At 60.7% G+C, this 24,609-nt stretch overlaps 1 protein-coding gene across 1 annotated transcript in view; it reads left to right on the top strand.

Moving 5' to 3' along the window:
* The first annotated feature begins 23,656 nt into the window (after positions 1 to 23,656).
* Positions 23,657 to 24,609, top strand: part of LOC144826886 (fish-egg lectin-like) — a 56,643-nt gene continuing 55,690 nt past the window's right edge. The window contains exon 1 of the mRNA XM_078685342.1: positions 23,657 to 23,789. Within this exon, the coding sequence (XP_078541468.1) occupies positions 23,723 to 23,789 (67 nt within the window). The 5' untranslated portion in view covers positions 23,657 to 23,722. The remainder of the gene's footprint in view (positions 23,790 to 24,609) is intronic.

The raw sequence follows: 24,609 nt of genomic DNA, 5'->3' as shown, positions 1-24,609 counted from the left end.
CCCCGCTGAACTCTTAGCGTAGGGGCATCTCCTGCCCCAGAACTGATCTCTGCCCCCCTACACTCTTAGCATAGGGGCATCTCCTGCCCCAGAACTGACCACTGCCCCCCGCTGCACTCTTAGCATAGGGGCGTCTCCTGGCCCAGAACTGATCTCTGCCCCCGCTGCACTCTTAGCATAGGGGCGTCTCCTGCCCCAGAACTGACCTTTGCCTCCGCTGCACTCTTAGCATAGGGGCATCTCCTGGCCCAGAACTGATCTCTATCCCCCGCTGCACTCTTAGCATAGGGGCGTCTCCTGCCCCAGAACGGATCTCTGCCCCCCTGCTGCACTCTTAGCATAGGGGCGTCTCCTGCCCCAGAACTGAACTCTGCCCCTGCTGCACTCTTAGCATAGGGGCGTCTCCTGCCCCAGAACTGATCTCTGCCCCCGCTGCACTCTTAGCATAGGGGCGACTCCTGCCCCAGAACTGTTCTCTGCCCCCCGCTGCACTCTTAGCATAGGGGCGTCTCTGCCCTTGAACTGATCTCTGCCCCCTGCTGCACTCTTAGCATAGGGGCGTCTCCTGCCCCAGAACTGACCACTGCCCTCCTCTGCACTCTTAGCATAGGGGCTTCTCCTGCCCCAGAACTGACCACTGCCCCCGCTGCACTCTTAGCATAGGGGCGTCTCCTGCCCCAGATCCGATCTCTGCCCCTAAGGCACTCTTAGCATAGGGGCGTCTCCTGCCCCAGAACTGACCACTGCCCTCCGCTGCACTCTTAGCATAGGGGCATCTCCTGCCCCAGAACTGGTCTCTGCCCCCCGCTGCACTCTTAGCATAGGGGCGTCTCCTGCCCCAGAACTGATCTCTGCCCCCTGCTGCACTCTTAGCATAGGGGCATCTCCTGCCCCAGGACTGATCTCTGCCCCTGCTGCACTCTTAGCATAGGGGCATCTCCTGCCCCAGAACTGATCTCTGCCCCCTGCTGCACTCTTAGCATAGGGGCATCTCCTGCCCTAGAACTGACCACTGCCCCCGCTGCACTCTTAGCATATTGGCGTTGTTGGACAGGCCGCATGTTCGAGCTGTCCCCCCTCCCCGCAATGGGACCAGGACCCTGGCTCTCCCTGCATCCCCAGCCAGAGTCCACAAACGACCACCCGAAGTACCCTGCAATCCCTCCACTACAAGACACCAGCTCCGGACCCAGCTGGCCCGGGTCACCATCTACCCCACGACATCGACCCGGCCGCCATCTTGGGGCACTGCAGCACGAGGCCGCGTGGCCTCAACTCGACCCTAACCCCGGGCCCGGCCGGCCCCGACATCGAGGCCCCACCATCCTCCCAGGAGGCAGAGTGACCACTTGGCGAGTCAATGGGAGAAGGAATCGTCAACGGCTCTCCTCCGCCAGGTGTCGATCACCCCAGGCCGCCTGGGCGCTGGCTCCACCCCCCTGCTGGGTGTCTGGACTCCCTCATCCCGGACCTCCCGGCCCCCAGGCGCGAGGGTCCGGACATCAAAGGGGACCAGACCTATAACTGGGGCAGGGCCAGACCAGGAAGGCAGTTGTATCCTGGAGTCGAGAGACCCGAGAAGAACTCATCCGTGACTTGGCCTGCTGGCGCTGCCGCGGCCCTCTGCCTCGTGAAACCATCGTCTTGGCCTGCTGGCGCTGCCGCGGCCCTCTGCCTCGAGAAACCATCGTCTTGGCCTGCTGGCGCTGCCGCGGCCCTCTGCTCGTGAAACCATCGTCTTGGCCTGCTGGCGCTGCCGCGGCCCTCTGCTCGTGAAACCATCGTCTTGGCCTGCTGGCGCTGCCGCGGCCCTCTGCCTCGTGAAACCATCGTCTTGGCCTGCTGGCGCTGCCGCGGCCCTCTGCCTCGTGAAACCATCGACTTGGCCTGCTGGCGCTGCCGCGGCCCTCTGCTTTATGAGACTATCACCTTGGCCTGCTGGCGCTGCCGCGGCCCGATCCACAGACCCTCCAGCTCGAGGATTGTGAGCTCGCCTTTTACCACTACCTGTACCGATCCGGTACCAAGACTGTCCCGCTACCCCCTTTCCCTACAGAGACTAGAAGTGAGAGGACCCCCGGGTCCAAGTTATCCTGTATCGCTGATATCCTTGCCTTAAGAACCTTATATAAAGCCTTGAACTCGACTTGGTGTGGTGCCTGTTTGTGGGGAGGGAGGGTACTTGTCTGTACGATCGCCGGAGACGGTCCCCCTCGGGGATCTCTCCCTCGGTATCCGGCCGACCCTCAGGGTCCCCGTCTAACATTGGTGGCCAGCGACGGGATCCGAACCTACGCATAATCGTACAGAAAGTCACTCGCCCCACCACACACAACAACCATGTCAATAGAGAGCGGAACAACGGAAAAATTTCAGATGGAAAAATTGGAAGACTACAACCACCGGGAACTGAAGCAATATTGCATAGAACTTGGACTTCCAACCACAGGTCTTAGCACAAAGGAAGACTTCAAACGAGCCCTAGAAGCTTGGGCAGAAACGGGTACGGCCGTACCCCGAACACAAACAACCGAAACGAGCCCCGCACCAACTAAAGAAAGAGCGGATCTCTCCCTGGAAGAGATCCGAGAAAGAGAAAAAACCAGACTCCACGAATTAGAACTTGCCCGACTTCGCTTGGATGGGGAACTCAAGCTGGCAGAACAAAAAATAACCCTGGAACACTTACGGCTCAGGGAAGAGCGGGAAGACAAGCAAAGACAGAGGGAGCTAGAGGAAAAGAGACTAGAGTACGAACATGAGCGCAATCTCAAAGCACTGGAGATTCAGAAACAGAATAAAGACCTCGGGCTCCCCGAACGACCGACCCCGTCTGCCTCGACCGAGCCCAAGGTTCACATCCCCAAAGATGTCATCCGGGAATACCACAAGAACGATGATATCCAGCAGTGGTTTAAAGCCTATGAGGTGGCAATGACCTCCCACCGGATTCCCCGAAGCGATTGGGGAGCCGGATTATGGGGGAGGTTTGTCAACGAAGGGCGGGACGCCCTGCTGCAACTCCCGGACCAGCTAATGACCTCCTACGACCACATGAAGGCCGCCCTCCTCACTCGATACGGGCTCACACCTGAGATGTACCGCCAACGGTTCCGCGACTGCAAACGGATTCCGGGTACAACTTGGGTGGAGTACGTGAACTTTTTTAGCCGAGCCTTCGAGGGGTGGATCAGGGGCAACAAAGTAACCACCTACGAACAACTCTTTGACCTTATCGTATGGGAACACCTGTCGAACAACTGCTTCGTGGAGCTCCGGCAACACCTCCTGGACAGCAAGCTAACCGACCCTCGACAACTCGCCGCCGAAGCCGACCGGTGGGAAAGCACCCGAGTTGGCCGGAGCGCACCCAGCGAAGTATCCAGATCGTATCGCCCCCGAGGGGGAGGAGGAAGTCAGGGTCGGGGGAGAGACCCCGGCCCCTCGTCACCCCCCAGAAACCCCTCGACCCCGGTTGGCCGGGGAAGCCCTGCCGTCCGGGCCGGTTTCCGGGCCAACATTACGTGCCACAGGTGCCAGCGACCCGGCCACTACGCCAGTGATCCCAACTGCCCAAAGAATCCGAACACGACTCCCCGCCAAGTTGCAGCGGCGGCCCTAGGGGAAGAAATAATCCCGGAAGACCAAGAGGAGTACGAGACCGATCCCTCGGAATGGGCACCCGCCGCCATGGCACTGGTCTGCTTAGGGGAGAGAGACATGATTCCGCGGGCCCCCCTTCCCGCCAACACACAGAAGTACGGTCAATGGGTTAACATCAATGGTCGCCGGGCGGAAGCCCTCCGCGACACCGGGGCCAGTGTAACGGCGGTCCGACGCCACCTCGTCACTCCAGACCAAATCTTGCCGAACATTCTTTGCCCTGTTCGATCAGCCGACAACTCCGAAAGCCTATGCCACATGGCCTGCGTCCCCTTCGAGTGGGGAGGAGTAACAGGGATGTTAAAAGTAACTGTCCGCGATGATGCCCCCGTGGACTGCCTCCTAGGAAACGACCTTGAAAGCTCTCCCTGGGCAGCTGTCGAACGGAGGGAGCACCTGGGGATGCTTGGCCTCCCCGAATGGGTCTGCGTCACGACCCGGTCCATGACCGCCCGCGCGGTCCCCAGCCCAGAAGAGCCCGAGTGGCCAGAACCTCCTCCCGCGCTCATCCCAGAGGAGGCCGCCCCAGAAGCCATTCCCTTGACCCAAACCGAAGAAGGACCCGACCAGCTTCGGGACGTCCCTGACCTGGCACAATGGCGGCAGGAGGGAGGCCCCACGCAGGAACAATTCCGGGCCGAGCAAAAAACCTGTCCTTCTCTCGAAGGACTCCGGCAGCAAGCCCTGGCCCAGAGCACCGGGGATACCTCGGGGGCCCACTGGATCTACTGGGACCAAGACCTGCTCTACAGCGAGCAGAAAATTGCAGAACTAGGGGCCAGTCGGGTGCTGGTGGTGCCCCTTCGCTTCCGAGACTTCCTCCTGAACTTAGCCCACGATGTCCCCCTTGCCGGACACCTGGGGCAGGATAAAACCTACGACCGCCTGGTGACCCATTTTTTCTGGCCCCACATGCGGAAGGATGTCACCAACCACTGCAAGGCCTGCCCCACCTGCCAGGCCAGCGGAAAAAGTGGCCGAAAAATCAAAGCACCATTACAACCCTTTCCTGTCGTCACCACCCCGTTTGAACGAGTGGGAATAGACATTGTGGGGCCCCTCGACCCTCGAACAGCCCAAGGACACCGGTTCATCCTGGTCCTTGTAGACCACGCCACCCGCTATCCCGAGGCCATCCCTCTTCGGACTGTGACGGCCCCCGTGGTGGGCCGGGCCCTGATGGGGATCTTCTCCCGGGTGGGGTTCCCCCGGGAGGTCGTCAGTGACAGGGGCACAAACTTTATCTCCAGATATATGAAGTCCCTCTGGCAGCAATGCGGGGTCACCTACAAATTCACGACCCCCTATCACCCGCAAGGAAACGGACTGGTCGAGAGATTCAACCGCACCCTCAAGGGGATGATTATGGGTCTAGAAGAACCCCTTCGACGCCAGTGGGACGTACTGCTTCCATGCCTCCTGTTTGCCTATCGGGAGGTCCCGCAGAAGTCCCTCGGCTTCAGCCCCTTTGAACTACTGTACGGGCACCCCGTCCGGGGCCCCCTCAGCCTAGTCAAGGAAGGTTGGGAGCAGCCTCCCCAGAAAACTCCCCCGGACATCTACCGGTATCTCCTGGCTCTCCGCAACCAGACCCGGCGGTTCCGAGACACCGCCAAAGCCAACCTCGAGGCCAGTCAGGAGGACATGAAGAGGTGGTACGATCAGCACACGTCCTCCATTGAGTTCGAACCTGGACAACAGGTCTGGGTGATGTCCCCGGTTGAGCCCTGTGCCCTCCAAGACAGATGGTCCGGGCCCTTCAAGGTAATCGAACGCAAGGGGCCCGTCACCTATTTAATCGACATGGAGACTGCCCGGAACCCCCTACGGGTCCTCCATGCCAACAGGCTCAAACCCCATTTTGTGCGATCCGAACTCAGCCTCCTGATGGCTACCGATACTGGGACAGAAGAAGACTCCGAACCCCTTCCGGACTTACTGAGGGCCCTCGAGCAGGATGGCTCAGTGGAAGGGGTCCAGCTCTCCGAGGCCCTGTCCCCGGAGCAACGCCAAGACTGCCAAACGCTCCTGAGGCAGTTCGCCTCCCTGTTCTCCCTCACCCCCGGAGTCACCCCCTGGTGCCTCCACGATGTGGACACCGGGGACAGCCCTCCTAGTCGACACCGAGCATACCGCGTACCAGACCGGGTACGAGCCTGCATCCAGACCGAGGTGTCCAAGATGCTGACCCTAGGAGTGATCGAACCCTCAGACAGTCCCTGGGCGAGCCCGGTCGTCCTGGTTCCCAAGGCAGCTGCCCCGGGCGTTGCCCCTGAGCTCCGGTTCTGCGTGGACTATCGAGGGCTGAATGCAGTTACCCGGACCGACGCTCATCCCATCCCCCGGGCAGACGAGCTACTTGACCGGATGGGGGCCGCCCGCTACCTGAGCATCTTCGACCTAACAGCGGGTTACTGGCAGATCGGCCTCACCCCTAGGGCCCAAGAACGATCCGCCTTCTCTACCCCAGACGGGCACTACCACTTTAAAGTCATGCCCTTCGGCATGAAAAACGCCCCGGCGACGTTCCAACGGCTGGTAAACCAGGTACTGGCGGGCCTGGAAGACTTCAGCGCCGCCTACCTGGACGACATTGCTGTGTACAGCCACCAGTGGACCGACCACCTCCGCCACCTGCGGGAGGTTCTACACGCCCTCCAGCAAGCCGGGCTCACCATCAAGGCCAGCAAGTGCCAAGTTGGCCAAGGGTCCGTGACCTACCTGGGACACCAAGTGGGAAGCGGGCTGGTGGCCCCTCTCCAACTCAAGATTGCTGCCATCCAGGCCTGGCAACCCCCTACGAGCCAAACGGAGGTCCGGGCCTTCCTGGGGCTCACCGGATACTACCGGCGGTTCGTGAAGGACTATGGCAGCATCGTGGGGCCCCTCACAGAGCTCACCTCCAAAAAGAGCCCCAAAACCGTCAACTGGACCCCGGACTGCCAATCAGCCTTCGAGAAGCTAAAGACCGCCATGTGCACGGCCCCCGTGCTCCAAGCTCCCGACTACAGCCGGGAATTCATTGTGCAGACGGACGCCTCCGATCATGGTGTGGGGGCCGTCCTCTCCCAACTCAACACCGAAGGGGTCGACCATCCGGTGGTCTTCATCAGCAGACGCCTCTTGCCCCGAGAACAGCGCTGGAGCACCATTGAGAGGGAGGCCTTCGCCGTAGTCTGGGCACTCAAAAAGCTCCGGCCATACCTCTTCGGCACCCACTTCCGGGTGCAAACAGACCACCGACCCCTGCAATGGCTGATGCAAATGCGGGGGGAGAACCCGAAGCTGTTGCGCTGGTCCATCTCCCTGCAGGGGATGGACTTCACGGTGGAACATCGTCCAGGCCAGGACCACGCCAACGCCGACGGCCTGTCACGCTTTTTCCGCCTCAGCGAGGAGAGTCCCCAGGAAGATGGCTGACTCTCCCCGCCTTCAGCTGGGGGGGACGCATGTTGGACAGGCCGCATGTTCGAGCTGTCCCCCCTCCCCGCAATGGGACCAGGACCCTGGCTCTCCCTGCATCCCCAGCCAGAGTCCACAAACGACCACCCGAAGTACCCTGCAATCCCTCCACTACAAGACACCAGCTCCGGACCCAGCTGGCCCGGGTCACCATCTACCCCACGACATCGACCCGGCCGCCATCTTGGGGCACTGCAGCACGAGGCCGCGTGGCCTCAACTCGACCCTAACCCCGGGCCCGGCCGGCCCCGACATCGAGGCCCCACCATCCTCCCAGGAGGCAGAGTGACCACTTGGCGAGTCAATGGGAGAAGGAATCGTCAACGGCTCTCCTCCGCCAGGTGTCGATCACCCCAGGCCGCCTGGGCGCTGGCTCCACCCCCCTGCTGGGTGTCTGGACTCCCTCATCCCGGACCTCCCGGCCCCCAGGCGCGAGGGTCCGGACATCAAAGGGGACCAGACCTATAACTGGGGCAGGGCCAGACCAGGAAGGCAGTTGTATCCTGGAGTCGAGAGACCCGAGAAGAACTCATCCGTGACTTGGCCTGCTGGCGCTGCCGCGGCCCTCTGCCTCGTGAAACCATCGTCTTGGCCTGCTGGCGCTGCCGCGGCCCTCTGCTCGTGAAACCATCGTCTTGGCCTGCTGGCGCTGCCGCGGCCCTCTGCTCGTGAAACCATCGTCTTGGCCTGCTGGCGCTGCCGCGGCCCTCTGCCTCGTGAAACCATCGTCTTGGCCTGCTGGCGCTGCCGCGGCCCTCTGCCTCGTGAAACCATCGACTTGGCCTGCTGGCGCTGCCGCGGCCCTCTGCTTTATGAGACTATCACCTTGGCCTGCTGGCGCTGCCGCGGCCCGATCCACAGACCCTCCAGCTCGAGGATTGTGAGCTCGCCTTTTACCACTACCTGTACCGATCCGGTACCAAGACTGTCCCGCTACCCCCTTTCCCTACAGAGACTAGAAGTGAGAGGACCCCCGGGTCCAAGTTATCCTGTATCGCTGATATCCTTGCCTTAAGAACCTTATATAAAGCCTTGAACTCGACTTGGTGTGGTGCCTGTTTGTGGGGAGGGAGGGTACTTGTCTGTACGATCGCCGGAGACGGTCCCCCTCGGGGATCTCTCCCTCGGTATCCGGCCGACCCTCAGGGTCCCCGTCTAACAGGCGTCTCCTGCCCCAGAACTGACCACTGCCCTCCGCTGCACTCCTAGCATGGGGCGCCTCCTGCCCCAGAACTGATCTCTGCCCCCGCTGCACTCTTAGCATAGGGGCATCTCCTGCCCTAGAACTGACCACTGCCCCCGCTGCACTCTTAGCATAGGGGCGTCTCCTGCCCCAGAACTGATCTCTGCCCCCGCTGCACTCTTAGCATAGGGGCGTCTCCTGCCCAGAACTGATCTCTGCCCCCCCGCTGCACTCTTAGTGTAGGGGCGTCTCCTGCCCCAGAACTGACCACTGCCCCCCGCTGCACTCTTAGCATAGGGGCGTCTCCTGCCCCAGAACTGATCTCTGCCCCCGCTGCACTCTTAGCGTAGGGGCATCTCCTGCCCCAGAACTGCTCTCTGCCCCCGCTCCACTCTTAGTGTAGGGGCGTCTCCTGCCCCAGAACTGACCACTGCCCCCTGCTGCACTCTTAGCATAGGGGCGCCTCCTGCCCAGAACTGATCTCTATCCCCCGCTGCACTCTTATCATAGGGGCGTCTCCTGCCCCAGAACTGATCTCTGCTCCCCGCTGCACTCTTAGCATTGGAGCATCTCCTGCCCCAGAACTGATCTCTGCCTCCGCTGCATTCTTAGCATAGGGGCATCTCCTGCCCAGAACTGATCTCTGCCCTCCGCTGCACTCTTAGCATAGGGGTGTCTCCTGCCCCAGAACTGCTCTCTGCCCCCGCTCAACTCTTAGCATAGGGGCGTCTCCTGCCCCAGAACTGATCTCTGCCCCCCGCTGCACTCTTAGCATAGGGGTGTCTCCTGCCCAGAACTGATCTCTGCCCCCGCTATACTCTTAGCATAGGGGCGCCTCCTGCCCCAGAACTGATCTCTGCCCCCACCGCACTCTTAGCATAGGGGCATCTCCTGCCCAGAACTGATCTCTGCCCCCGCTATACTCTTAGCATAGGGGCGCCTCCTGCCCCAGAACTGATCTCTGCCCCCGCTCCACTCTTAGTGTAGGGGCTTCTCCTGCCCCAGAACTGACCACTGCCCTCCGCTGCACTCTTAGCATAGGGGCGTCTCCTGGCCCAGAACGGATCTCTGCTCCCCGCTGCACTCTTAGCATAGGGGCGCCTCCTGCCCAGAACTGATCTCTGCCCCCCTGCTGCACTCTTACCATAGTGGCATCTCCTGCCCCAGAACTGACCACTGCCCCCTGCTGCATTCTTAGCACAGGGGCGTCTCCTTCCCCGGAACTGATCTCTGCCCCTGCTGCACTCTTAGCATAGGGGCATCTCCTGCCCCAGAACTGATCTCTGCCCCCTGCTGCACTCTTAGCATAGGGGCATCTCCTGCCCTAGAACTGACCACTGCCTCCGCTGCACTCTTAGCGTAGGGGCGTCTCCTGGCCCAGAACTGATCTCTGCCCCAGCTGCACTCTTAGCATAGGGGCGTCTCCTGCCCCAGAACTGACCTTTGCCTCCGCTGCATTCTTAGCATAGGGGCGTCTCCTGCCCCAGAACTGATCTATGTCCCCCTGCTGCATTCTTAGCATAGGGGCGTCTCCTGTCCCAGAACTGACCTTTGCCTCCGCTGCACTCTTAGCGTAGGGGCGTCTCCTGCCCCAGATCCGATCTCTGCCCCTAAGGCACTCTTAGCATAGGGGCATCTCCTGCCCCAGAACTGATCTCTGCCCCCACTCCACTCTTAGTGTAGGGGCGTCTCCTGCCCCAGAACTGACCACTGCCCCCCGCTGCACTCTTAGCATAGGGGCGTCTCCTGGCCCAGAACTGATCTCTATCCCCCGCTGCACTCTTAGCATAGGGGCATCTCCTGCCCCAGAACTGATCTCTGCCCCCTGCTGCACTCTTAGCATAGGGGCATCTCCTGCCCTAGAACTGACCACTGCCCCCGCTGCACTCTTAGCATAGGGGCGTCTCCTGCCCCAGAACTGATCTCTGCCCCCGCTGAACTCTTAGCGTAGGGGCATCTCCTGCCCCAGAACTGTTCTCTGCCCCCCTACACTCTTAGCATAGGGGCGTCTCCTGCCCCAGAACTGACCACTGCCCCCCGCTGCACTCTTAGCATAGGGGCGTCTCCTGGCCCAGAACTGATCTCTGCCCCCGCTGCACTCTTAGCATAGGGGCGTCTCCTGCCCCAGAACTGACCTTTGCCTCCGCTGCATTCTTAGCATAGGGGCGTCTCCTGCCCCAGAACTGATCTCTGTCCCCCTGCTGCATTGTTAGCATAGGGGCGTCTCCTGCCCCAGAACTGACCTTTGCCTCCGCTGCACTCTTAGCGTAGGGGCGTCACCTGCCCCAGATCCGATCTCTGCCCCTAAGGCACTCTTAGCATAGGGGCATCTCCTGCCCCAGAACTGATCTCTGCCCCCGCTGCATTCTTAGCATAGGGGCATCTCCTTCCCCAGAAGTGATCTCTGCCCCCGCTGCACTCTTAGCATAGGGGCATCTCCTGCCCCAGAACTGATCTCTGCCCCCTGCTGCACTCTTAGCATAGGGGCATCTCCTGCCCTAGAACTGACCACTGCCCCCCGCTGCACTCTTAGCATAGGGGCGTCTCCTGCCCCAGAACTGATCTCTGCCCCCGCTGCACTCTTAGCGTAGGGGTGTCTCCAGCCCCAGAACTGACCACTGCCCCCCGCTGCACTCTTAGCTTAGGGGCGCCTCCTGGCCCAGAACTGATCTCTATCCCCCGCTGCACTCTTAGCATAGGGGCGCCTCCTGCCCCAGAACGGATCTCTGCCCCCCTGCTGCACTCTTAGCATAGGGGCGTCTCCTGCCCCAGAACTGAACTCTGCCCCTGCTGCACTCTTAGCATAGGGGCGTCTCCTGCCCCAGAACTGATCTCTGCCCCCCACCGCACTCTTAGCATAGGGGCATCTCCTGCCCAGAACTGATTACTGCCTCCGCTGCACTCTTAGCATAGGGGCATCTCCTGCCCCAGAACTGATCTCTGCCCCCGCTGCACTCTTAGCATAGGAGCATCTCCTGCCCCAGAACTGATCTCTTTTCCCCCTGCTGCACTCTTAGCATAGGGGCATCTCCTGCCCCAGAACTGATCTCTGCCCCCCTGCTGCACTCTTAGCATAGGGGCATCTCCTGCCCCAGAACTGATCTCTTTTCCCCCTGCTGCACTCTTAGCATAGGGGCATCTCCTGCCCCAGAACGGATCTCTGCCCCCGCTGCACTCTTAGCATAGGGGTGTCTCCTGCCCCAGAACTGATCTCTTCCCCCGCTGCATTCTTAGCATAGGGGCGTCTCCTGCCCCAGAACTGATCTCTACCCCCTGCTGCACTCTTAGCATAGGGGCGTCTCCTGCCCCAGAACTGACCACTGCCCTCCGCTGCACTCTTAGCATAGGGGCGTCTCCTGCCCCAGAACTGACCACTGCCCTCCGCTGCACTCTTAGCATAGGGGCATCTCCTGCCCCAGAACTGATCTCTGCCCCCGCTGCACTCTTAGCATAGGGGCATCTCCTGCCCCAGAACTGACCACTGCCCCCCGCTGCACTCTTAGCATAGGGGCGTCTCCTGCCCCAGAACTGATCTCTGCCCCCACTCCACTCTTAGCGTAGGGGCGTCTCCTGCCCCAGAACTGATCTCTACCCCCTGCTGCACTCTTAGCATAGGGGCGTCTCCTGCCCCAGTACTGACCACTGCCCCCTGCTGCACTCTTAGCGTAGGGGCGTCTCCTGCCCCAGAACTGATCTCTGCTCCCCGCTGCACTCTTAGCATAGGGGCGCCTCCTGCCCAGAACTGATCTCTGCCCCCCGCTGCACTCTTAGCAAAGGGGCATCTCCTGCCCCAGAACTGATCTCTGCCCCCCGCTGCACTCTTAGCAAAGGGGCGTCTCCTGCCTCAGAACTGATCTATGCCCCCACTCCACTCTTAGTGTAGGGGCGTGTCCTGCCCCAGAACTGACCACTGCCCCCCGCTGCACTCTTAGCTTAGGGGCGCCTCCTGGCCCAGAACTGATCTCTATCCCCCGCTGCACTCTTAGCATAGGGGCGCCTCCTGCCCCAGAACGGATCTCTGCCCCCCTGCTGCACTCTTAGCATAGGGGCGTCTCCTGCCCCAGAACTGAACTCTGCCCCTGCTGCACTCTTAGCATAGGGGCGTCTCCTGCCCCAGAACTGATCTCTGCCCCCCACCGCACTCTTAGCATAGGGGCATCTCCTGCCCAGAACTGATTACTGCCTCCGCTGCACTCTTAGCATAGGGGCATCTCCTGCCCAGAACTGATCTCTGCCCCCGCTATACTCTTAGCATAGGGGCGCCTCCTGCCCCAGAACTGATCTCTGCCCCCCGCTGCACTCTTAGCATATGGGCGTCTCCTGCCCCAGAACTGATCTCTGCCCCCGCTGCACTCTTAGCATAGGAGCATCTCCTGCCCCAGAACTGATCTCTTTTCCCCCTGCTGCACTCTTAGCATAGGGGCATCTCCTGCCCCAGAACTGATCTCTGCCCCCCTGCTGCACTCTTAGCATAGGGGCATCTCCTGCCCCAGAACTGATCTCTTTTCCCCCTGCTGCACTCTTAGCATAGGGGCATCTCCTGCCCCAGAACGGATCTCTGCCCCCGCTGCACTCTTAGCATAGGGGTGTCTCCTGCCCCAGAACTGATCTCTTCCCCCGCTGCATTCTTAGCATAGGGGCGTCTCCTGCCCCAGAACTGATCTCTACCCCCTGCTGCACTCTTAGCATAGGGGCGTCTCCTGCCCCAGAACTGACCACTGCCCTCCGCTGCACTCTTAGCATAGGGGCGTCTCCTGCCCCAGAACTGACCACTGCCCTCCGCTGCACTCTTAGCATAGGGGCATCTCCTGCCCCAGAACTGATCTCTGCCCCCGCTGCACTCTTAGCATAGGGGCATCTCCTGCCCCAGAACTGACCACTGCCCCCCGCTGCACTCTTAGCATAGGGGCGTCTCCTGCCCCAGAACTGATCTCTGCCCCCACTCCACTCTTAGCGTAGGGGCGTCTCCTGCCCCAGAACTGATCTCTACCCCCTGCTGCACTCTTAGCATAGGGGCGTCTCCTGCCCCAGTACTGACCACTGCCCCCTGCTGCACTCTTAGCAAAGGGGCATCTCCTGCCCCAGAACTGATCTCTGCCCCCCGCTGCACTCTTAGCAAAGGGGCGTCTCCTGCCTCAGAACTGATCTATGCCCCCACTCCACTCTTAGTGTAGGGGCGTCTCCTGCCCCAGAACTGACTACTGCCCCCCGCTGCACTCTTAGCATAGGGGCGTCTCCTGGCCCAGAACTGATCTCTGCCCCCGCTGCACTCTTAGCATAGGGGCGTCTCCTGCCCAGAACTGATCTCTACCCCCGCTGCACTCTTAGCATAGGGGCGTCTCCTGCCCCAGAACTGACCTTTGCCTCCGCTGCACTCTTAGCGTAGGGGCGTCTCCTGCCCCAGAACTGATCTCTGTCCCCCTGCTGCATTCTTAGCATAGGGGCGTCGCCGCCCCAGAACTGATCTCTGCCCCCGCTGTACTCTTAGCATAGGGGCGCCTCCTGCCCCAGAACTGATCTCTGCCCCCCACCGCACTCTTAGCATAGGGGCATCTCCTGCCCAGAACTGATTTCTGCCCCCGCTATACTCTTAGCATAGGGGCGCCTCCTGCCCCAGAACTGATCTCTGCCCCCGCTCCACTCTTAGTGTAGGGGCTTCTCCTGCCCCAGAACTGACCACTGCCCTCCGCTGCACTCTTAGCATAGGGGCGTCTCCTGGCCCAGAACGGATCTCTGCCCCCCGCTGCACTCTTAGCATAGGGGTGTCTCCTGCCCAGAACTGATCTCTGCCCCCGCTATACTCTTAGCATAGGGGCGCCTCCTGCCCCAGTACTGATCTCTGCCCCCCACCGCACTCTTAGCATAGGGGCATCTCCTGCCCAGAACTGATCTCTGCCCCCGCTATACTCTTAGCATAGGGGCGCCTCCTGCCCCAGAACTGATCTCTGCCCCCGCTCCACTCTTAGTGTAGGGGCTTCTCCTGCCCCAGAACTGACCACTGCCCTCCGCTGCACTCTTAGCATAGGGGCGTCTCCTAGCCCAGAACGGATCTCTGCTCCCCGCTGCACTCTTAGCATAGGGGCGCCTCCTGCCCAGAACTGATCTCTGCCCCCCTGCTGCACTCTTACCATAGGGGCATCTCCTGCCCCAGAACTGACCACTGCCCCCTGCTGCATTCTTAGCATAGGGGCGTCTCCTTCCCCGGAACTGATCTCTGCCCCTGCTGCACTCTTAGCATAGGGGCATCTCCTGCCCCAGAACTGATCTCTGCCCCCTGCTGCACTCTTAGCATAGGGGCATCTCCTGCCCTAGAACTGACCACTGCCCCCGCTGCACTCTTAGCATAGGGGCGTCTCCTGCCCCAGAACTGATCTCTGCCCCCGCTGAACTCTTAGCGTAGGGGCATCTCCTGCCCCAGAACTGATCTCTGCCCCCCTACACTCTTAGCATAGGGGCGTCTCCTGCCCCAGAACTGACCACTGCCCCCAGCTGCACTCTTAGCATAGGGGCGTCTCCTGGCCCAGAACTGATCTCTGCCCCAGCTGCACTCTTAGCATAGGGGCGTCTCCTGCCCCAGAACTGACCTTTGCCTCCGCTGCATTCTTAGCATAGGGGCGTCTCCTGCCCCAGAACTGATCTCTGTCCCCCTGCTGCATTCTTAGCATAGGGGCGTCTCCTGTCCCAGAACTGACCTTTGCCTCCGCTGCACTCTTAGCGTAGGGGCGTCTCCTGCCCCAGATCCGATCTCTGCCCCTAAGGCACTCTTAGCATAGGGGCATCTCCTGCCCCAGAACTGATCTCTGCCCCCACTCCACTCTTAGTGTAGGGGCGTCTCCTGCCCCAGAACTGACCACTGCCCCCCGCTGCACTCTTAGCATAGGGGCGTCTCCTGGCCCAGAACTGATCTCTATCCCCCGCTGCACTCTTAGCATAGGGGCGTCTCCTGCCCCAGAACTGACCTTTGCCTCCGCTGCATTCTTAGCATAGGGGCGTCTCCTGCCCCAGAACTGATCTCTGTCCCCCTGCTGCATTCTTAGCATAGGGGCGTCTCCTGCCCCAGAACTGACCTTTGCCTCCGCTGCACTCTTAGCGTAGGGGCGTCACCTGCCCCAGATCCGATCTCTGCCCCTAAGGCACTCTTAGCATAGGGGCATCTCCTGCCCCAGAACTGATCTCTGCCCCCGCTGCATTCTTAGCATAGGGGCATCTCCTTCCCCAGAAGTGATCTCTGCCCCCGCTGCACTCTTAGCATAGGGGCATCTCCTGCCCCAGAACTGATCTCTGCCCCCTGCTGCACTCTTAGCATAGGGGCATCTCCTGCCCTAGAACTGACCACTGCCCCCCGCTGCACTCTTAGCATAGGGGCGTCTCCTGCCCCAGAACTGATCTCTGCCCCCGCTGCACTCTTAGCGTAGGGGTGTCTCCTGCCCCAGAACTGACCACTGCCCCCCGCTGCACTCTTAGCTTAGGGGCGCCTCCTGGCCCAGAACTGATCTCTATCCCCCGCTGCACTCTTAGCATAGGGGCGCCTCCTGCCCCAGAACGGATCTCTGCCCCCCTGCTGCACTCTTAGCATAGGGGCGTCTCCTGCCCCAGAACTGAACTCTGCCCCTGCTGCACTCTTAGCATAGGGGCGTCTCCTGCCCCAGAACTGATCTCTGCCCCCCACCGCACTCTTAGCATAGGGGCATCTCCTGCCCAGAACTGATTACTGCCTCCGCTGCACTCTTAGCATAGGGGCATCTCCTGCCCAGAACTGATCTCTGCCCCCGCTATACTCTTAGCATAGGGGCGCCTCCTGCCCCAGAACTGATCTCTGCCCCCCGCTGCACTCTTAGCATATGGGCGTCTCCTGCCCCGGTACTGATCTCTGCCCCCGCTGCACTCTTAGCATAGGAGCATCTCCTGCCCCAGAACTGATCTCTTTTCCCCCTGCTGCACTCTTAGCATAGGGGCATCTCCTGCCCCAGAACTGATCTCTGCCCCCCTGCTGCACTCTTAGCATAGAGGCATCTCCTGCCCCAGAACTGATCTCTTTTCCCCCTGCTGCACTCTTAGCATAGGGGCATCTCCTGCCCCAGAACGGATCTCTGCCCCCGCTGCACTCTTAGCATAGGGGTGTCTCCTGCCCCAGAACTGATCTCTTCCCCCGCTGCATTCTTAGCATAGGGGCGTCTCCTGCCCCAGAACTGATCTCTACCCCCTGCTGCACTCTAAGCATAGGGGCGCCTCCTGCCCCAGAACTGACCACTGCCCTCCGCTGCACTCTTAGCATAGGGGCGTCTCCTGCCCCAGAACTGACCACTGCCCTCCGCTGCACTCTTAGCATAGGGGCATCTCCTGCCCCAGAACTGATCTCTGCCCCCGCTGCACTCTTAGCATAGGGGCATCTCCTGCCCCAGAACTGACCACTGCCCCCCGCTGCACTCTTAGCATAGGGGCGTCTCCTGCCCCAGAACTGATCTCTGCCCCCACTCCACTCTTAGCGTAGGGGCGTCTCCTGCCCCAGAACTGATCTCTGCTCCCCGCTGCACTCTTAGCATAGGGGCGCCTCCTGCCCAGAACTGATCTCTACCCCCTGCTGCACTCTTAGCATAGGGGCGTCTCCTGCCCCAGTACTGACCACTGCCCCCTGCTGCACTCTTAGCGTAGGGGCGTCTCCTGCCCCAGAACTGATCTCTGCTCCCCGCTGCACTCTTAGCATAGGGGCGCCTCCTGCCCAGAACTGATCTCTGCCCCCCGCTGCACTCTTAGCAAAGGGGCATCTCCTGCCCCAGAACTGATCTCTGCCCCCCGCTGCACTCTTAGCAAAGGGGCGTCTCCTGCCTCAGAACTGATCTATGCCCCCACTCCACTCTTAGTGTAGGGGCGTCTCCTGCCCCGGAACTGACTACTGCCCCCCGCTGCACTCTTAGCATAGGGGCGTCTCCTGGCCCAGAACTGATCTCTGCCCCCGCTGCACTCTTAGCATAGGGGCGTCTCCTGCCCAGAACTGATCTCTACCCCCCGCTGCACTCTTAGCATAGGGGCGTCTCCTGCCCCAGAACTGACCTTTGCCTCCGCTGCACTCTTAGCGTAGGGGCGTCTCCTGCCCCAGAACTGATCTCTGTCCCCCTGCTGCATTCTTAGCATAGGGGCGTCGCCGCCCCAGAACTGATCTCTGCCCCCGCTGTACTCTTAGCATAGGGGCATCTCCTTCCCCAGAACTGATCTCTGCCCCCGCTGCACTCTTAGCATAGGGGCATCTCCTGCCCCAGAACTGATCTCTGCCCCCTGCTGCACTCTTAGCATAGGGGCATCTCCTGCCCTAGAACTGACCACTGCCCCCCGCTGCACTCTTAGCATAGGGGCATCTCCTGCCCTAGAACTGACCACTGCCCCCCGCTGCACTCTTAGCATAGGGGCATCTCCTGCCCTAGAACTGACCACTGCCCCCGCTGCACTCTTAGCATAGGGGCGTCTCCTGCCCCGGAACTGATCTCTGCCCCCGCTGCACTCTTAGCGTAGGGGCATCTCCTGCCCCAGAACTGCTCTCTGCCCCCGCTCCACTCTTAGTGTAGGGGCGTCTCCTGCCCCAGAACTGACCACTGCCCCCGCTGCACTCTTAGCATAGGGGCGCCTCCTGGCCCAGAACTGATCTCTATCCCCCGCTGCACTCTTAGCATAGGGGCGTCTACTGCCCCAGAACGGATCTCTGCCCCCCTGCTGCACTCTTAGCATAGGGGCATCTCCTGCAAAGAACTGATTACTGCCTCTGCTGCACTCTTAGCATAGGGGCGTCTCCTCCCCAGAACTGATCTCTGCCCCCGCTGCACTCTTAGCATAGGGGCGTCTCCTGCCCCAGAACTGATCTCTGCCCCCCACTGCACTCTTAGCATAGGGGCATCTCCTGCCCAGAACTTATCTCTGCCCCCGCTATACTCTTAGCATAGGGGCGCCTCCTGCCCCAGAACTGACCACTGCCCCCTGCTGCACTCTTAGCGTAGGGGCGTCTCCTGCCCCAGAACTGATCTCTGCTCCCCGCTGCACTCTTAGCATAGGGGCGCCTCCTGCCCAGAACTGATCTCTGCCCCCCTGCTGCACTCTTAGCATAGGGGCATCTCTTGCCCAGAACTCATTACTGCCTCCCGCTATACTCTTAGCATATGGTCGCCTCCTGCCCCAGAACTGATCTCTGCCCCCCGCTGCACTCTTAGCATAGGGGCATCTCCTGCCCCAGAACTGATCTCTGTCCCCTGCTGCACTCTTAGCAGAGGGGCATCTCCTGCCCCAGAACTGATCTATGCCCCAACTCCACTCTTAGTGTAGGGGCGTCTCCTGCCCCAGAACTGACTACTGCCCCCCGCTGCACTCTTAGCATAGGGGCGTCTCCTGGCCCAGAACTGATCTCTGCCCCCGCTGCACTCTTAGCATAGGGGCGTCTCCTGCCCAGAACTGATCTCTACCCCCCGCTGCACTCTTAGCATAGGGGCGTCTCCTGCCCCAGAACTGACCTTTGCCTCCGCTGCACTCTTAGCGTAGGGGCGTCTCCTGCCCCAGAACTGATCTCTGTCCCCCGCTGCACTCTTAGCATAGGGGCATCTCCTGCCCCAGAACTGATCTCTTCCCCCTGCTGCACTCTTAGCATAGGGGCGTCTCCTGCCCTAGAACTGATCTCTGCCCCCCGCTGCACTCTTAGCATAGGGGCGTCTCCTGCCCTAGAACTGACCACTGCCCCCCGCTGCACTCTTAGCATAGGGGCATCTCCTGCCCTAGAACTGACCACTGCCCCCCGCTGCACTCTTAGCATAGGGGCGTCTCCTGCCCCGGAACTGATCTCTGCCCCCGCTGCACTCTTAGCGTAGGGGCATCTCCTGCCCCAGAACTGCTCTCTGCCCCCGCTCCACTCTTAGTGTAGGGGCGTCTCCTGCCCCAGAACTGACCACTGCCCCCCGCTGCACTCTTAGCATAGGGGCGCCTCCTGGCCCAGAACTGATCTCTATCCCCCGCTGCACTCTTAGCATAGGGGCAACTACTGCCCCAGAACAGATCTCTGCCCCCCTGCTGCACTATTAGCATAGGGGCATCTCCTGCACAGAACTGATTACTGCCTCCGCTGCACTCTTAGCATAGGGGCGTCTCCTCCCCAGAACTGATCTCTGCCCCCGCTGCACTCTTAGCATAGGGGCGTCTCCTGCCCCAGAACTGATCTCTGCCCCCCACTGCACTCTTAGCATAGGGGCATCTCCTGCCCAGAACTGATCTCTACCCACGCTGCACTCTTAGCATAGGGGCGTCTCCTGCCCCAGAACTGATTTCTGTCCCTGCTGCACTCTTAGCATAGGGGCGTCTCCTGCCCCAGAACTGATTTCTGTCCCCCTGCTACACTCTTAGCATAGGGGCGCCTCCTGCCCAGAACTGATCTCTGCCCCCGCTGAACTCTTAGCATAGGCGCATATCCTGCCCAAGAACTGATCTCTGCCCCCGCTGCACTCTTAGCATAGGGGCACCTCCTGCCCCAGAACTGATCTCTGCCCCCTGCTGCATTCTTAGCATAGGGGCGTCTCCTTCCCCGGAACTGATCTCTGCCCCTGCTGCACTCTTAGCATTGGGGCATCTCCTGCCCCAGAACTGATCTTTGCCCCCACTGCATTCTTAGCATAGGGGTGTCTCCTGCCCCAGAACTGACCACTGCCCTCCGCTGCACTCTTAGCATAGGGGTGTCTCCTGCCCCAGAACTGACCACTGCCCCCCACTGCACTCTTAGCATAGGGGCGTCTCCTGCCCCAGAACTGACCACTGCCCCCCGCTGCACTCTTAGCATAGGGGCGTCTCCTGCCCCAGAACTGATATCTGCCCCCGCTGCACTCTTAGCATAGGGGCGTCTCCTGCCCCAGAAATGATCTCTGCCCCCGCTGCACTCTTAGCATAGGGGCGTCTCCTGCCCCAGAACTGATCTCTGCCCCTGCTGCACTCTTAGCATAGGGGCGTCTCCTGCCCCAGAACTGACCACTGCCCTCTGCTGCACTCTTAGCATAGGGGTGTCTCCTGCCCCAGAACTGATCTCTGCCCCCCACCGCACTCTTAGCATAGGGGCGTCTCCTGCCCCAGAACTGACCACTGCCCTCTGCTGCACTCTTAGCATAGGGGTGTCTCCTGCCCCAGAACTGATCTCTGCCCCCCGCTGCACTCTTAGCATAGAGGCGTCTCCTGCCCCAGAACTAATCTCTGCCCCCGCTGCACTCTTAGCATAGGGGCGTCTCCTGTCCTAGAACTGGTCTCTGCCCCCGCTGCACTCTTAGCATAGGGGCGTCTCCTGCCCCAGAACTGACCACTGCCCTCGGCTGCGCTCTTAGCATAGGGGCGCCTCCTGCCCAGAACTGATCTCTGCCCCCGCTGCACTCTTAGCATAGGGGCGCCTCCTGCCCAGAACTGATCTCTGCCCCCGGCTGCACCCTTAGCATAGGGGCGCCTCCTGCCCAGAACTGATCTCTGCCCCCCTGCTGCACTCTTAGCATAGGGGCATCTCTTGCCCAGAACTGATTACTGCCTCCCGCTATACTCTTAGCATAGGGGCGCCTCCTGCCCAGAACTAATCTCTGCCCCCGCTGCACTCTTAGCATAGGGGCATCTCCTGTCCTAGAACTGGTCTCTGCCCCCGCTGCACTCTTAGCGTAGGGGCGTCTCCTGCCCCAGAACTGATCTCTGCTCCCCGCTGCACTCTTAGCATAGGGGCGTCTCCTGCCCCAGAACTGAACTATGCCCCCCGCTGCACTCTTAGCATAGGGGCGTCTCCTGCCCCAGAACTGATCTCTGCTCCCCGCTGCACTCTTAGCATAGGGGCGTCTCCTGCCCCAGAACTGAACTATGCCCCCCGCTGCACTCTTAGCATAGGGGCGTCTCCTGCCCCAGAACTGATCTTTGTCCCCGCTGCATTCTTAGCATAGGGGCGTCTCCTGCCCCAGAACTGACCACTGCCCTCCGCTGCACTCTTAGCATAGGTGTGTCTCCTGCCCCGGAACTGACCACTGCCCCCTGCTGCACTCTTAGCATAGGGGCGTCTCCTGCCCCAGAACTGACCACTGCCCCCCGCTGCACTCTTAGCATAGGGGCGTCTCCTGCCCCAGAACTGATATCTGCCCCCGCTGCACTTTTAGCATAGGGGCGTCTCCTGCCCCAGATCTGATCTCTGCCCCCGCTGCACTCTTAGCATAGCGGCGTCTCCTGCCCCAGAACTAATCTCTGCCCCCGCTGCACTCAGGGGCTTCTCCTGTCCTAGAACTGGTCTCTGCCCCCCGCTGCACTCTTAGAATAGGGGCGTCTCCTGCCCCAGAACTGACCACTGCCCCCTGCTGCACTCTTAGCGTAGGGGCGTCTCCTGCCCCAGAACTGATCTCTGCTCCCCGCTGCACTCTTAGAATAGGGGCGTCTCCTGCCCCAGAACTGACCACTGCCCTGCGCTGCACTCTTAGCATTGGGGCATCTCCTGCCCCAGAACTGATCTCTGCCCCCGCTGCACTCTTAGCATAGTGGCGTCTCCTGCCCCAGAACTGACCACTGCCCTGCGCTGCACTCTTAGCATAGGGGCGTCTCCTGCCCCAGAACTGATCTCTGCCCCCCACCGCACTCTTAGCATAGGGGCGTCTCCTGCCCCAGAACTGATCTCTGCTCCCCGCTGCACTCTTAGCATAGGGGCATCTCCTGCCCCAGAACTGATCTCTGCTCCCCGCTGCACTCTTAGCATAGGGGCGTCTCCTGCCCGAGAACTGATCTCTGCTCCCCGCTGCACTCTTAGCATAGGGGCGTCTCCTGCCCCTGAACTGAACTATGCCCCCCGCTGCACTCTTAGCATAGGGGCGTCTCCTGCCCCAGAACTGATCTTTGCCCCCGCTGCATTCTTAGCATAGGGGCGTCTCCTGCCCCAGAACTGACCACTGCCCCCTGCTGCACTCTTAGCATAGGGGCGTCTCCTGCCCCAGAACTGACCACTGCCCCCCGCTGCACTCTTAGCATAGGGGCGTCTCCTGCCCCAGAACTGATATCTGCCCCCGCTGCACTCTTAGCATAGGGGCATCTCCTGCCCCAGATCTGATCTCTGCCCCCGCTGCACTCTTAGCATAGAGGCGTCTCCTGCCCCAGAACTAATCTCTGCCCCCGCTGCACTCTTAGCATAGGGGCGTCTCCTGTCCTAGAACTGGTCTCTGCCCCCCGCTGCACTCTTAGAATAGGGGCGTCTCCTGCCCCAGAACTGACCACTGCCCCCGCTGCACTCTTAGCGTAGGGGCGTCTCCGCCCAGAACTGATCTCTGCCCCCGCTGCACTCTTAGCATAGGGGCGTCTCTTGCCCAGAACTGATCTCTGCCCCCGCTGCACTCTTAGCATAGGGGCGTCTCCTGCCCCAGAACTGATCTCTGCCCCCGCTGCACTCTTAGCATAGGGGCGTCTCCTGCCCAGAACTGATCTCTGCCCCTGCTATACTCTTAGCATAGGGGCGCCTCCTGCCCCAGAACTGATCTCTGCCCCCGCTCCACTCTTAGTGTAGGGGCTTCTCCTGCCCCAGAACTGACCACTGCCCTCCGCTGCACTCTTAGCATAGGGGCGCCTCCTGCCCAGAACTGATCTCTGCCCCCCTGCTGCACTCTTAGCATAGAGGCGTCTCCTGCCCCAGAACTGATTACTGCCTCCCGCTATACTCTTAGCATATGGGCGCCTCCTGCCCCAGAACTGACCACTGCCCCCCGCTGCACTCTTAGCGTAGGGGCGTCTCCTGCCCCAGAACTGATCTATGCCCCCGCTGCACTCTTAGCATAGGGGCGTCTCCTGCCCAGAACTGACCACTGCCCCCCGCTGCACTCTTAGCGTAGGGGCGTCTCCTGCCCCAGAACTGATCTATGCCCCCGCTGCACTCTTAGCATAGGGGCGTCTCCTGCCCAGAACTGATCTATGCCCCCGCTGCACTCTTAGCATAGGGGCATCTCCGCCCCAGAACTGATCTCTGCCCCCGCTGCACTCTTAGCGTAGGGGCGTTTCCTGTCCCAGAACTGATCTCTGCCCCCGCTGCACTCTTAGCATAGGGGCGTCTCCTGCCCCAGAACTGAACTATGCCCCCCGCTGCACTCTTAGCATAGGGGCATCTCCTGCCCCAGAACTGATCTCTGCCCCCGCTGCACTCTTAGCGTAGGGGCGTCTCCGGTCCCTGTGCCAGCAGCTTCTCTTCTTCGGCATTGAAGCCCGCTCTCCCTCCCTCCTCTGAGCCTCTCATGCACATGGACTGATGCCCAGAGGGCGTGTCCAGCTGGTGGAGCTAAGACGTCCACATCACTTCTCAACCAGATGCGTCCTGTGGTCCCTCCTCCTGGGCGGGGCAGCCTATTTAAGGCCCAGCACACAGTGCTCCCTTGAAGCTCCTGCAGGGTGTGCAGGTCAGGCAGACAGATGGACGGACAAGCAATGGCTCCTTTGGTAACTCTGCTGCTTCTGGCCCTGGCGGTGCAAAGCTCAGGTGAGGGCCCCATCCCAAGCTGTGAGTGTGGCTTCGGTTGACAGGATCACACAGAAGCTTCGACAGACCCACCCTTTTCATCAGTGGGACCCCGCCGGCTGCCATTAGGGGGGTTTAGTCCACCTCTGTACTACAGGCGTATGTACAGGTGACCTGACCCGCCATTGCATCATTTTCTGTTACGTTCCGATGGCAGAGCCTCTCAATCATACCTCTGAGGTGAGCGAAGCCACCCTTCGGGTCTTTGCCTGGCCTCACACCTATGGACCTAGGCAAGGTAGTGCAAAGCGCCGCGCTGCCTTGTTCTGCATCCGTGGGCTGTGCGGTGGGTGTTCCAACGCAACACTCATGGATTCTGACGGTGCCCCAGATTTACAAAATCATGCAACCCTGGGAGAGCAGCAAAACTTTATACCTTCCTAAAAAAGGCATAACGAAGAGAAACGTTTTCATTTCTCTTAGTGTTTTTCCTCTTTCCATGTGTGTTGTATTTTGAAGCACACATAGAACAAGGAAAAAGCATGTAAATGTAAATGTGTGGGATTTGTAAAGCGCGCAGCTGCCCGTAAGCGTCCCGGCACTGAAGACCGCTGGGGAACCCGTCCTGGCTATCCCTGTGGGATGGTCCCTTCTGGGTATCTCCAAGGTGAAACCAGGCATCCCCGCCATCTGTGGGGGGCCGTTGTAGAGATGAGGCAAGCTAATGCCCAGAGTTGCCGAGTGTGATCCCTGGTTAGAGTAGGCACCGAGGCGAGAATTATCGAGTCCGCTGACCCTGGTCCACGACCCTGCCGCGTCGGGAATTGAACCCTGGTCCCGG

The sequence above is a fragment of the Lissotriton helveticus genome, chromosome 4_1 (genome assembly GCF_964261635.1).
Source record: "Lissotriton helveticus chromosome 4_1, aLisHel1.1, whole genome shotgun sequence".
Taxonomy (NCBI): Eukaryota; Metazoa; Chordata; class Amphibia; order Caudata; family Salamandridae; genus Lissotriton; species Lissotriton helveticus.
The sequence above is the reverse complement of the archived record's forward strand: the minus strand, read 5'-3'. Positions and strand labels throughout refer to the sequence as shown.